General features: G+C 51.7%; 1 protein-coding gene across 1 annotated transcript in view; it reads left to right on the top strand.

Annotated features, from left to right (window-relative positions):
- Window positions 1–211: 211 nt before the first annotated feature.
- LOC141465082 (gamma-aminobutyric acid receptor subunit alpha-3-like) overlaps window positions 212–12,246 on the top strand; it is a 69,140-nt gene continuing 57,105 nt past the window's right edge. The window contains exons 1-2 of the mRNA XM_074148279.1: window positions 212–377; window positions 9,664–9,792. Of these exons, the coding sequence (XP_074004380.1) occupies window positions 9,704–9,792 (89 nt within the window). The 5' untranslated portion in view covers window positions 212–377; window positions 9,664–9,703. The remainder of the gene's footprint in view (window positions 378–9,663; window positions 9,793–12,246) is intronic.

Raw genomic sequence — 12,246 nt, 5'->3', positions numbered from 1 at the left:
TGAGGCCGGGGTTTGGCGGAGGGCCCCGAGGCATCGCTTGGGGTGGTGGCCCCCAACCCGGGGCAGGGAGGGCGGCAGCGCTCCGTCCCCGCCGCCCGCGCTGCGGGGAGGGCAGCTCCGCACAAAGCGGGTGGGTAAACCCTCCTCTGGGGCGCGGGGAAGGAGGAGGAGGAGGAGGAGGAAGGCGGGGGGATGCTGCTTCCCTCCCTCCCTCCCTCTCTCCCTCCCTCGCCGCGGCCGGAGGAGCGCGCAGGCGGCGGCTGGCAGCCCCAGCCGGGCGGCACGGCGGGCTCGGGGGCGCGCAGCCCGGCGGAGCGGTGCGGAGCGGTGCGGGCTCCGGCCGCCCCCCGCCCCGGGCTGGGGCAGCCGGCGCGGCGGTGAGTGCGTGCGGGGCGCGGCGGCGGTTCGCGTCCCTCCTCTCTCCCCTTCGCGCATCCCCGGCGGCTGCACCGGGCGGCGAATAACCGCCCCGCCGGGGGCTGGGGATGGGGGGCCCGGGGGGCAGCGCGGGTCCCCCGGTCGGGGATGAGGTTCCCGGGTGCTGCGCCGCCCCCCGGCTATTGTCTACGGGCCAGGGAACAATGGGGGAGCAGCCGCCCCGCGGGGGAAGGTGGGGGGCTCTGGTCGGCTCGCATCCCCCGGGTGGGGAGCTCGGGGGGGCGGCCGCGGGGTCGGAGCATCACTGCTCCCGCAGCGACTCCGGAGTGCGTCGCTCCGGAGCAGAGCGGCCACCTGAACCGTGCCGGGGTCCCACCCGCTGGGGACCCCCGGGGCTTCAGCCCTCCCACCCGCCTGGCGCTGCCGGCTGGAGAGGTGTAATCGGCTGCCATGGAAAAATGTCTGGACGAGGACAATACTGAGCCCCGTTCCTAGAGCCGGACGGTGAATGCAGGGGAAGGGCTGAGCGGGGAGAACGGTGTAGTAAAGCAAAGTCAAATTTCCCCCTGAATCCTGCAGCTGGGCCTAGTGGGCACTGATGCTGTGTCGGGGGGGAGGAAAGGGGGGGGCGAGGAAAAGGAGTTTTGGGGGCTGCAGTCTCTGAGGCTGGTATATGGGAGGAAAGGGAAAAGAGCTCCAGATCTTTCCTCCTCCCCCCAGAGTTACTAGGACTGAGATATGGATCGTTAAAAAGGAGTAGCGTAATGCAATTAAGCGTTAGACAGTCCCCACTGCAACACTTATCCATTGTTCCTCGCTCTACCTTCTGCCAGAACGATTCTCGTCTGGGCAAGAGAAGTATAATTGAACAAATAGTTCATTTCCCCGGCCAATTGGATCCGTAGTCTCTCTCCTGAATCTGCTGCTGGCTGGCTGCAAACGCAGCAGTGTCCTCAGACAGAAACGGAGAACTGGGACCCTCTGGTGAGACTCCTGCTGTCATGGGCTAGCTGGCAAGAGCAGCTCCAAGCGGCTGCTCACCCGAGTTTGTTCTGATGGCAGCAGCAGAGCATGTTTGCTCCTTCACCTCTTGGTCCTCTTATCTTCCTCGTGGGGGGTGTGAAGAAGAAAAATAACAGGTGGTGAGTCAGGTCCAACCTACAACTAGAAGATGCTACGTGTGGTTCAGACAAGTCCTCTCCTTTCTGTAGTCTGTCTCTTAACTTTCTCTTTACCTGGGAGGAGAAAGGATTTCAGGCTGTTCTGAGGTGATGCTGTTCTGGTGGACTTTGCCAGCCTGTCCTTCAGCCCATGCCCATGGCGGCTGGGTACCCTGCAGCGCACACACAGAGGCCAGGAGCGTGCGAGCCTGAGGCTCCTGCTCTTTTCCAAGGGCACTCTGAGCAGCTGGAAGGGCTGCGGCTGCCCCTGAGCCCCATGGCACACTCTTGGCTGGAGGCTGCGTCCTTTCTCCTGGAATCTCGTCCTGGTTCGCAGCAGAGCTCAGCGCGTGGGTATGCACGGATGCATTCTCTGCACCGCTGAGAGACTCCCTCAACACTGGGAGGCTGCTGCTTTTCCTTGCTTCTGGAGCTTTTTATCACAACCCTGCATCATGCAGCTTTCCTCCTTCTGTTCTGCCTTTCCTCTTTCTTCTTTGTCTGTAGACTGCCGCCTGTCCCACTTCACTCTCAGCTTCTCCTTCCTCTTTTCCTTCTTAATCCATTCTTTCACCTCGGTTTCTTTTTCTCTAAGTAGACCTTGTCCTCTTCAGCCTGCTCCTGTCAACACTGGAGAAGCAGCCCAGCCCCTCATCTCAGTAGGACTATTCCTGCCAACTGTTTACAAAAAGTAGCACAATACCCAGGCTGAACACTGACATAATTACATACCCAGCCAGAGAGTGTAGTAAATAATTCTGCCTTTCAAGCTTTTGCCCAGCGGTGAGTCTTTTGCTGTCTCCTTTGCCCATGGGCTAAATGTATTATATTTGCTTGCATTTACTTATATTCTGGAGACACTAAGTCAGTGCACAGATACGTGGTATCAAAGTGGTTGTATGCTGATGTCTTGCACCATATACACTGACTGTGCCCGTATGCGTCGTGTGTCTGAATATGCATCATTCGGCTCTTTTCCTGGGTTCAGGCTTTGGCAGTCGTGCTTGGCAAGTGCGAGGGCTGTCAGGGAAGGAACCATTGCTGAGGTGTAGATATTGTTCCATTGGAGAAGGAAAGATGGCCGTGGGGTGAAGGTCAAGAGTGCGAGCAAAAAACGCAGGGCTTGGCTGGCCCTATTTGCATTGTTTAGGGTGCTAGCCAGTTTTCCAAGGATTTATGTGTACATATGATTGCAGGCTGTGCGTATTGTCAGCACAGTTGTCTTTCCAGTTGTGCTTGTGAGCCTGAGTCTGTCTGCAGTTGCTTTGGTTGTGAGTCAGTCCGTCTGCAGTTGCAGTAGCTGTGAATCAGTGTCTGCCTGTAATTATGTGGGTGAATCAGTGTTGGCTTGTTACACTTTGAGTGCAAACGGTTTCCTGTAGCGGTTGTGGGTGTGAATCACTCTACAGTCCCTCTGGATGTGTTTTTGAGTAGAGAGATGCAATACTGGGATTAATTTTGTTTTGATGAGGAAAAACTGTCAATCGGCATCTCATTTTGAAAAACTAAAGCTGTTGGGAGTTGGGCACTGGGCTTGTTTCTCCGTTACCAGCTTTCTGCAGAAGAGATCCGCTTTAAGGCTTGCTCCCAAGATTTCCATGTTGATCTGAACCTTTAATTTCTTTGCTTTGTGCCGCTGGTTCCAAGTATCCTGTTTTGTTGGCATCTCTTGCAGAGCTGCAGACAACGCATTCGGTAACCATCACGTGTGCCTCGTACCTTCTGTGCGTGGCAGATTCATGGGAAGGTTGTTTATGGCTTGTGCAGTGCGTGTGTTTGTGGGGACGAGCTAATGTGTGCCTCTCGGGTAGGTAAGCACAAACATTTTCACGCTGGCGAGTCGAAGGCTGTGTGGTTCCTCTGCCATGTGCCTCTTGCTGTGAGCCAGTGCTGTTTCTCTGAGTAGATGGTAAACAGCAAGTTTGATTCAGGTAGGTGGAGATCCTGCTGCCTGTTTCTTCTTCTCTGATTCCTATAAAAGGCTGTAGTAGCTTCTGGCCTTCAGCGGCATCTGTAGGGCACAAAGCAGCACAAAACTGATCGGCAAGTCGGAGAAATCTGGGCTATCTCCGATGATGGGAGCGGAGCACTCCCCTCGGTCCAGGCTAACAAACCAAGTCTTCCCCTGCGCTGGCTGGTGTGGGCAGAGTGTGATGCTGGCAGGGCTGGGCTGCCTCCAGTACGGGCTGTCTTGGGTGTCTCTGCCGGCGTTGTGCAGCGTATGTGTGCATCCCGGTTAGCTCATTCCAGCACAAAGGGATGCAAATAACCAGTAGGACAAGGGTTTCACAGTGGTGAAACACCACAGTGTCTTATTCCATCACTTCCAGGTTTCCACATGAACCCTGTCTGCTCATTGCTGCCCCTGCCCTCAGATTAAAAGACAGTTGTATTCCAAGGGACCCTCCTTTTTAGCTGAAGTGATTGAGAACTGAAGCAAACCCTCTCCAACAGGGACACAGGGCAGCATGTGCATCGCTTGCATTTATTGCTGCTGCTGCTGCACTGGCTGCCCGTCTCTGCAGAGAGAGCTTGGAGCTTTACCCAGAGGAGTGCTAGAAGAGGCATAGCAATGGTCACCACAAGGCTGGTGTGCTCACAGAGGATTGGGGACAGTTGGGCAGAGCAGAGCCCGTGCGGTTTGGACAGTTTGGGAATCCTTGAGAGGTGTTGCAGGACTTCTCCCGATGCCTGGGACATGTTTTGCAGAGGCTCCAGTGCAATGAGGAAGGGCTTTAAGGGGCTTCTTGTGCTGTACAAGGGCACCTGACTTTGGGGGTAAATATGCAGGTGTTGTGAGGTTACCTAGAGTGCTGTGCTTGGCTATGCAGGTGGGTGGACGTGCTTGGCACCCACGAGGTCTAGATCTCCCTCTCCTCCCTGCATGGCACTGCTTGTATCTGGGCTTTTGGACTGAGGCTGTCTCTATTTCCCAGTCTGTTTTCCAGCTGGATTCCCAGCATCAGCTCCTCCTCGCACATCCCCCCCTGAGATACCTGACTTGGCAAAGCTGAGGAGCAGCTGCAGTTCCTGAGGGCTGTGGGTCCTGTAAGTGCTCAGCTCTCCTTCAGCTGATGCCACTGGAGTAGGTCCATGGCACGTGGGCTTGCTGACCTAATGACAGAGCAGGTACACAGCATTTCTGGGTGCAGCGATGGGGCAAATATGTCCTTTGGGCCACCTCATGAATGCTGCCTGCATGGTGAGACTATCTCCAAGTGAATCAGAGTGTTCCCTTGGCTGTGGGTGTTCCAAGGAGGCAGTGATTTGGGAGAGACACTGATTGACTCTCACAAGTGTACCCAGGTGGGTTTATGGGGCTCTTCTGTCTTCATACCCTCTCTGATGCTTGCAGTCTCCCCCACTCTGGGCTGTTCTCCCAGATTTTTTTTTTTGCAAGCTTTACCTTTCAGTCTCCACCTCCAGAGCTCTATCTGTCTTTCCCTTGTCAGCAGTAAGCCTGTGCTAATCACTCTTTCCTAGGAAGGCATTTCAGAATATTTAATGGTTTCTAGAATAAGGATTTCTGAAAAGATCAGGCTCAGTATGCCAAGCCAAGAGACACCCAATGTTAAGGTAGTTACTAGGGTACCTTGCTGATCTGGAAGATAACAGCACTTTTTTGGTTTCCCAAACCCACCTCGGTAGGAGCAGGGGCTGGAGCACGTTGCTGTCTTGGGGAGAAGGAAGCTTTTCCAATTCCTCATTCCAAAACTGCACATCCAACAGGAAGGCTGTATTTCTCAGGAGTGTTGTTATGCTGTGATGCTCTGGAGATCGGGCAGACTGCGTGTGTTGGAGGGGAGTGGGTATATTTATGATGTCTTTAGGTATGTGGCTATAAAGAGACCTGCCAAAATCCGGAGTGCACAGAACTGTAAACTTCAAGTATTGCTGGATTCCAGCTGCGAAGTGTTAGCAGGGCTCCTTAGAAAATCTGCATTTGATTCAGCTGTGGAGGTTACCAGCAACTGCGGAATTAGTGATGAATGCATTTGCTAACTGTGCCATTAAGAAATGAGCAATGGACAGATGGAGGAAGGAAGCGCAGAGCTGCTGTGAAGGTGCACTGTCCCTATAGGCTCCATCTTGCATAGACGTAGACGAGAACCAGGAGCTATAGAGCGACATTCTTTAACTTATGTGAAGGAATGGTCAGTCTAAGAAGTTGTACCACTCTTTTCTGAGCTTAGAAATCTTTGCATTCTGCTTTTTTCTTCATGGATACCATGCAGTTTCCTTTCAGTGAGACCCAGTGCAAGATTTTGAGGTTTTTTTTTCTTCTTTGAGACTGTTACCATCCAATTAACATTCCTAAACCCTCACTTGGTTACATGCAGTTAAATGTGTGTTGCCTGCATCCTCCTTCCCCTTCCCAGAGGACCGGGCATCCCTGCAGGTATTCAGATCAAGACGTTGACTGTTTCAGAGCCTTCCTGGGTGGGAAGTGACAGCTGAATAATAGCATTTTGGTTAAGCGTCTTCTGCAAAGACAGCACCGGTTCAGGCTGGAGGGGAGCCCCAGTGTTAATTTTCCCGAGGCACACTCGTGGGTGTTTCCATTCCTTTTGCCTTTGCTCGAGATGGTGCCTGTGCACTGAGGGACCCCTTCCCACCTGCTCTGCTGCCAGCATTAACTGCTGTGGGGCATGCAGGTCCTCCCCACGAGTGATTCTTCCGTGCTAAAATCCGAGGAGCTCAGTTACTGGGCTGTTAAAGCCAGGACTGATGTTATAAACCTGCCAGATCAGAAACCTTGTTATTAGAGATGTTGCGTGGCTGGTAGCCAGTAAGAAAGGGGAGAGGTGATGCTAGGAGCTGTTGTGCCATGGTGACCGCACTAGGTTCTGCGTATGGGCAACTTTAGAAGATCTCTTAAACTGTATGAAGGGTGAAACCTCCTCCTCTGCAGAAGCCTCCTTGCATCCTCCAGAGACATGTTTCCTTCCCAGCAATAGCACTGGAATGGGGTTCCTTCTGCTGCTCCCCCTGCACTGCCTGGCCAGCCCTGGCTCAATGTTTCAAGGCTACCAGGGTTCATCACCAACAGTTAAAGCTCCCGTGTTAATCAGGAATGTCAACCACAGTCCTTAGAACCAGGTCTGCTCCTCAATCCATTTCTAAGTGTAAAGGAGCCAAAGAACGAGGTAAATGCAGTGCAGCCTCTTCTGTCCAGTTCCCCAGGAAAAACATGAGACAAGAACCAAAGGAAAGAAGTAGATAAGAGTGGCAAGCTATTTTCCGTGGTGTGTTGTCCTTCCCAAGTCCATAAGTGCAAACATAATAAACCAGCCATTCACGTACTTTCACACCCCATTTTGGGGCACTCTCTGTGCCAGAAAACTTGGCCATCGCTGGCAAAGTAATCACTTGGGCAAGTATTGAAAACAGATTTTTCTCCCAATGCAGGTATATAGAAGTGGTTCTGATGCTTAAAATGAAACTTAAGCACATATTCAACTTTATTCAAGCAGCCCTATTATCCTTGGCTAGCACCTTCCTCAGCAGAACTATCCAAAGCAGAAAATTAAACCTTCATTTCCATGTAATATTGAAGGAAAACTGTATGAACAAGGTTTGATGGAAATGTGGTTGCTTTGAGCATCTTGACACAGACATGCATGTCTTTTACACACCTATATGGAAGGTGTAAGTGGCTTCTGGCTTTTGCCACTGTTCCTGACACTATCTCTTTCTGAATTACCTTGCTGCCTCATTTTCTGGTCCTCTTTTCTTCAGCTGCTCTTTAGTGTTTAATCTCCCCAGCCCATGGTCTCACCAAATCGAACAAAGATGGTCCAAAATGTTCTAGAGGAGACAGAACATTTCCTGCGGAGTCAGGAGACGCTTACTGCAAAACCAAAGGATCCTAGTTTGTGTGGATATCCCTGGTCAAAAACTGCTAGCAGTGCAAATTCTGCCAAAACAAACCATTTATTGAAACCAGCAGTTGAATGGGAAACTGTTGATTTGAATCAAATTTGTCAATGGTGGTGTGAGGAGGGGAGAGAAAAGCCAGGAGTGGGTTGTTGGTTTTTTGTTTGTTTGTGTGTTTTTAATTTGCTTTTGGCTAATGTTTGAAATTGCCTTAGAAAAAAAAATTCCATTAAATCCTATTGTATAATATGCAAGTTTAAGTGAAATAAAAGGAAAAAAGTTGAAAGAAAATCTGTTGAGGAGCTGCTAATTAAAGGAGTTTTGAATTTGCCTTGTAAGAAACATCAACATTTTAGCTGTCCTTGTTGTGATTTGGAATGAGTCTCCCCTAACTGTTGGAATTTCCCACAGAACAGATGTTCAGCCTCTTAATTTGTGCTTCATCAGCAAATGCTTGAATTTCCAAGCCTGCGTGTCCCTCCTGAGCAGGAGCCATCCCGAATCAGGGCTTGTCTCACCAGAGGTGTCGATGTGCCCGTGCCAGAATGCTCCTGCAGCCTCCGTTAAGCGTGTTGGTGTGAAGGCTGTGCTTCCCTACGTAGCATCCTGATTAAATAATGCCCGAGCACACTGGCAAGCACTCACATGCACAGAAACAATCCATGCACTGATATTTGCAAGGATTTTAAGTGAGTGATGGGGAGGAAGATAAAGGTAACACATATTTGAAGTGTGCTCTATGCAAGGCAATGCTAGGACCCAGTGCTATTTATTTTTAACCCTGTGCCTGCCATTAGTGGATATCTTACCAGAACAAAAGCTCAGGTGGGTGGATAAGGACTTGTAGTGTCTGGCTCTTACCTTCTGCCAGCGTGGTAGCTCATATCCTCCTAGAGCTGTACTGAGCTCAAAAACAAGGATCAGGCACAGCGTCTAGGAAGACTGTCGGGCCAGAGTGTTGTAGCACGACCAGGGGTAGCTAAATGCAGAATTGCGGTGTAACACAAGACCCATGATCTCCAGTCGTTTCCATCCTCCTTGGCTGAGCTCCCCGCGCTCTCTACGTGCGATTTCTGCTGGGGGTTCCCATCTCCCACGTCCGTGTGCAGAAACCCCTGCTCCTTGGTAGCACTTACATAGCTCACCTGCCCCCTTCATCCTGGGGCACCCCCCGCCAGCTGAGAAATGCCGTTCAAGGTAGTGGGGCTTGGCTTTCAACCCAGCATCTCCTTCAGTGCTGGAAGGAGCTGCCTGAGGCTCTGCGATGTTGGTGCCTGTCGAGTGGGGAAATCCAGAGGTCAGATTTGGCTGGCAACAACATCTTGTCCTGGATTCTGCAGGCTGTGATTGAAGTGAGCCTTCATTTATGGCTTTAGGGGCTCACAGTGGCCGGGTGTGCCTGGCTGCCATGGTGCTGAGCCTCTGCTGGCCTGACTCCTGTGTGTGCCAGACACGAGGTGTCGTGCTGGGGAGACGTCACGACAAGCTGTATTTATACAGGCTGTTGCTTGGCAGTGCTGTTCCAAGGTGCATCAACATAATGAGATACATAAAAGGGGAAGGCAGTTAAATGTGCAATAACATCACAATAAAAGTAAAACTGAGCATTAATGAAAAATCTGAGCACACTAAGTGCAGTACAGTCGAACACTCCCACTACCTTGGGCCTGAGTGCTCAAACTTAATAATAATTTCTGGCAGTGTCATTACCAGAATTAAATGAGGGCCTAACTGTCCAGAAAAAGATGTTTGGGAAAAAATGGGTCTTGAGGCTTTGCAAGTGGTTCTGCTGTGTGGGTGTCCCCAAGGCAGCACAGGGGGAGCTGCTGCAAGGGGAGGGCGGTGACTGAGAGTGCGGGGTGAGGAGGAGGAGGAGGAGGAACCAATGGATGGAAGAAGAACCAGTGTGGTCATTTTGGAAATGGAACTACGCACTTGCTGAAAGGTGCTGAAGTACTCAGAGAGCTGCTGGGTGTGCTGTGAATGCGGGGTGAGGGTTTGTATGTGTATTTACACGCTTGGCTCTGACCCCATAATGCAACTTCCCCAGGACCAGCAGTGCTGCAGGGGATGCTTCTGCCTTTGGTCCCTGGGGGTGGATCTCTGGGACTTCAAATATTGGACCCCAGAAATACTCACTGCTGGCTAACATGGGTGAACTGCTGGGAAAAACTGAATTAAGCGGATTGCTTTCCTCCTAGTAAATAACATCTCTTTTCTCTCCTTCCCTTCTGTGCCCCCCCGGCAGGTGTTGGAGGCTTGCTTACCGGTGGCTGCGTGCTGACGCCATGGCGCTGAGGCTCCCAGGAACAGGGTCGCTCGCTCTCGTCAGCCTTGGAGTCCTAGTCCTGGTTTTGGCTCTTCCTGCTGATGCTGGGTAAGGTGGTGGACGCTGATGCTGTTGGCTGAGGCTGCAGTCCTCTTGCTGTGCTTAAATATCCCGGGGCCAGTTCCTGCGTGAAGTAGTCCAGGGCAAGGCACTAAAAAGTGTCTCCAATGTGTTTGACCCTCCCCTTGTCCCTGTCCCCATGCCTTTCACCCGGGGACTATTCAGTCCCTCGTGGCTGAGCTGACTGATTACATTAGCGTTATTTGAGGTCCTCTCACTAAAGACAGTTGTCAGCATTTTTTTGCAACAAAACCAATTTTCAGATTTGGCCCCTGCACAATTCACTCTGGGCAAGGACTTGACTTGGATGAGTTTTAACCTGGAAAAGAGACTACCCCCCCCCCCCCCCCCCTTAAATTTTTTATAGTACTATTTTAAAGTAAAGAAAATGAAACTGCTTCAGCTGTTTGGCTGTTCGTGGCATAATGACCCACGAGTAGCCCACCCTAATGTGCTGCAGGACAGGGGGGGCTCTGGCCAGCCCTGGCTGGGCTTGCTGCTCACCCTCAGCCTGGGTGACTGTCTCTGGGTGTCCAGGCTCCGGCTGTCCCGACACAGAGAGCTGCCACCAGCCTCGCCTTCCCAGCCTCTGGGAGCTCTCGGGGGAAGATGAAACCCTGTTAGTCCGTGACAGGCTCTGCATCCCGCCGGAGCCTCTGCTGAGGCTTGGTGAGCTCGGAGAGCCCTTTGAGGAAGGGAGGCAGAGACACCCCCAGCACAGCCTGGCAGCCGTGGGGAGGGAGAACCTCCGGGCAGAGGGAGAGAAATGCAAATAAAACATGACTTGTATAAAAAATTTAGAAAAGCCTTTAGAGTGTCAGGTACGGACACTGAAACGCTGTCGTCCGAGTTACGAGACCAGCAGCGATCAAGGATTTTCATGCATGAAAAAAACGTCAGTGCTGCCGCTTCTCCTTCGCCCACGCACCCCCCTCTGCCTGCAGCCGATTGCCCACCTGCACGCCCCTACCCTGTCCTGCCCACGCCGTGTCACCTGAATCTAACTTTGTGTAAGGAAATGCATCCCGGGCATGCCTTGACATGTAGATGCCAACCCTCAGATTGATGTATGGTGTCTGATGCATCAGCACAGGCAGCCCCGGGCACTAGCCTCTTGCCGGCCCCTCCAGCCCCTCTGGGGCTGGGTCCCCATCCCATGCTGGCTGGGGGGGTTGTCAGCAGCCCCTCTTCCTGCAGCCCTGCCTCCGCCTCTCCCACTGCTGCCCTTTTGCTTCCCCTCACATACTCACTGATGCTGCTGCCGCTGCTCCCTCCCGGGTACCGCTCCGGTCCACGGGAGGATTTGTTTCCTAAATTGCATTCGAGGAGACCCTTGTTCAGAGGTTGCCGTGCTGATGTGGCAGCCAGCTCTCCAGAGAGCATGTGCACAGGGATGGGCAGCGAGGTAATGACTTTTCCTCAAGGCTATCCTAATTAAATTTGCTGCAAACCTCTGTCCTCCCTGCCTGAAGGCTTTTAATTATTTTAAAACCATGATCCCCATACCTCTTTGCAGTTCCTTAGAGTTCTTCGCTGGGGCTTTGAGAGAGATAAATGAGACTTGTTTTTACACCTTGCTAAAGGGCAGCTCTAGCTTTATATTAAGGTCAGGTGAGCCAGCCCAGACCTCGGCTGGACTGGGGAATTAGCCCAAATGAGGTGCAGGTAGAGGTGCTGCTGGCTCTCCCCTGCCTGCACCTTTCCCTTGCCCTGCCTGTTCTGCTCTTTCCCCAGCGCCTCCTGAGCGAATCCCACGCTGCTCGCATTGAAGTCGAAACCTCAAATGTCAGGCTAAGTAAAACGGCTTTGAAATTTGTAAACTCATTTTTCCCATCACCGCTGAGCCTCCGCCAGGAGTTCCTTCACAAAAATCTGTCCTCTCACTCTTTATATTACGGGTAATTTTTAAAGATAGCTTATGAAACATTAATGAATGAGCTTTCATGAGCATGCTAGCTATTCATAAGTTATAGATGGTTCTATACCCATCAGCAGACACTGGTACAGATTCCTTTTAACCATGACATCTATTGAAAGCTCGTGCAATTGAAACCTCACTAATTACAGTAGGCATTTGTTAAACTCCTCAAAAATCTACTTACCTGCAGTGAGTTTTCAGATATTTCAACTATTACAAGTCCAGACGAAAAGCCAAAACCAGTGGTTTGGTTGGAATGGGAAGGCTCGAAGGCTGTGATGCAGTTTGTAATATCAGTGGTGTTTTGATGTTTTGGATCTGACAGGTTGCATTAGGGCTGGGATGGGTGTTTTCCCGACCATGCCTCACCACCCCGTACTGTATGAAACTGCAGTTTAAGTATTTTATTACCCTCATCGGGCTGAGCTTCCTGGCTTGACCGCTTCTCCCATGATAGCAGGTATTGGTTTGCTAAAAAAACAAAGGCTAAGCGGCCTTGTGAGAGGTGGGATCCGAGCCCTGGA

The sequence above is a fragment of the Numenius arquata genome, chromosome 5 (genome assembly GCF_964106895.1).
Source record: "Numenius arquata chromosome 5, bNumArq3.hap1.1, whole genome shotgun sequence".
Taxonomy (NCBI): domain Eukaryota; kingdom Metazoa; phylum Chordata; class Aves; order Charadriiformes; family Scolopacidae; genus Numenius; species Numenius arquata.
This window is presented reverse-complemented; position numbering and strand designations above follow the sequence as displayed.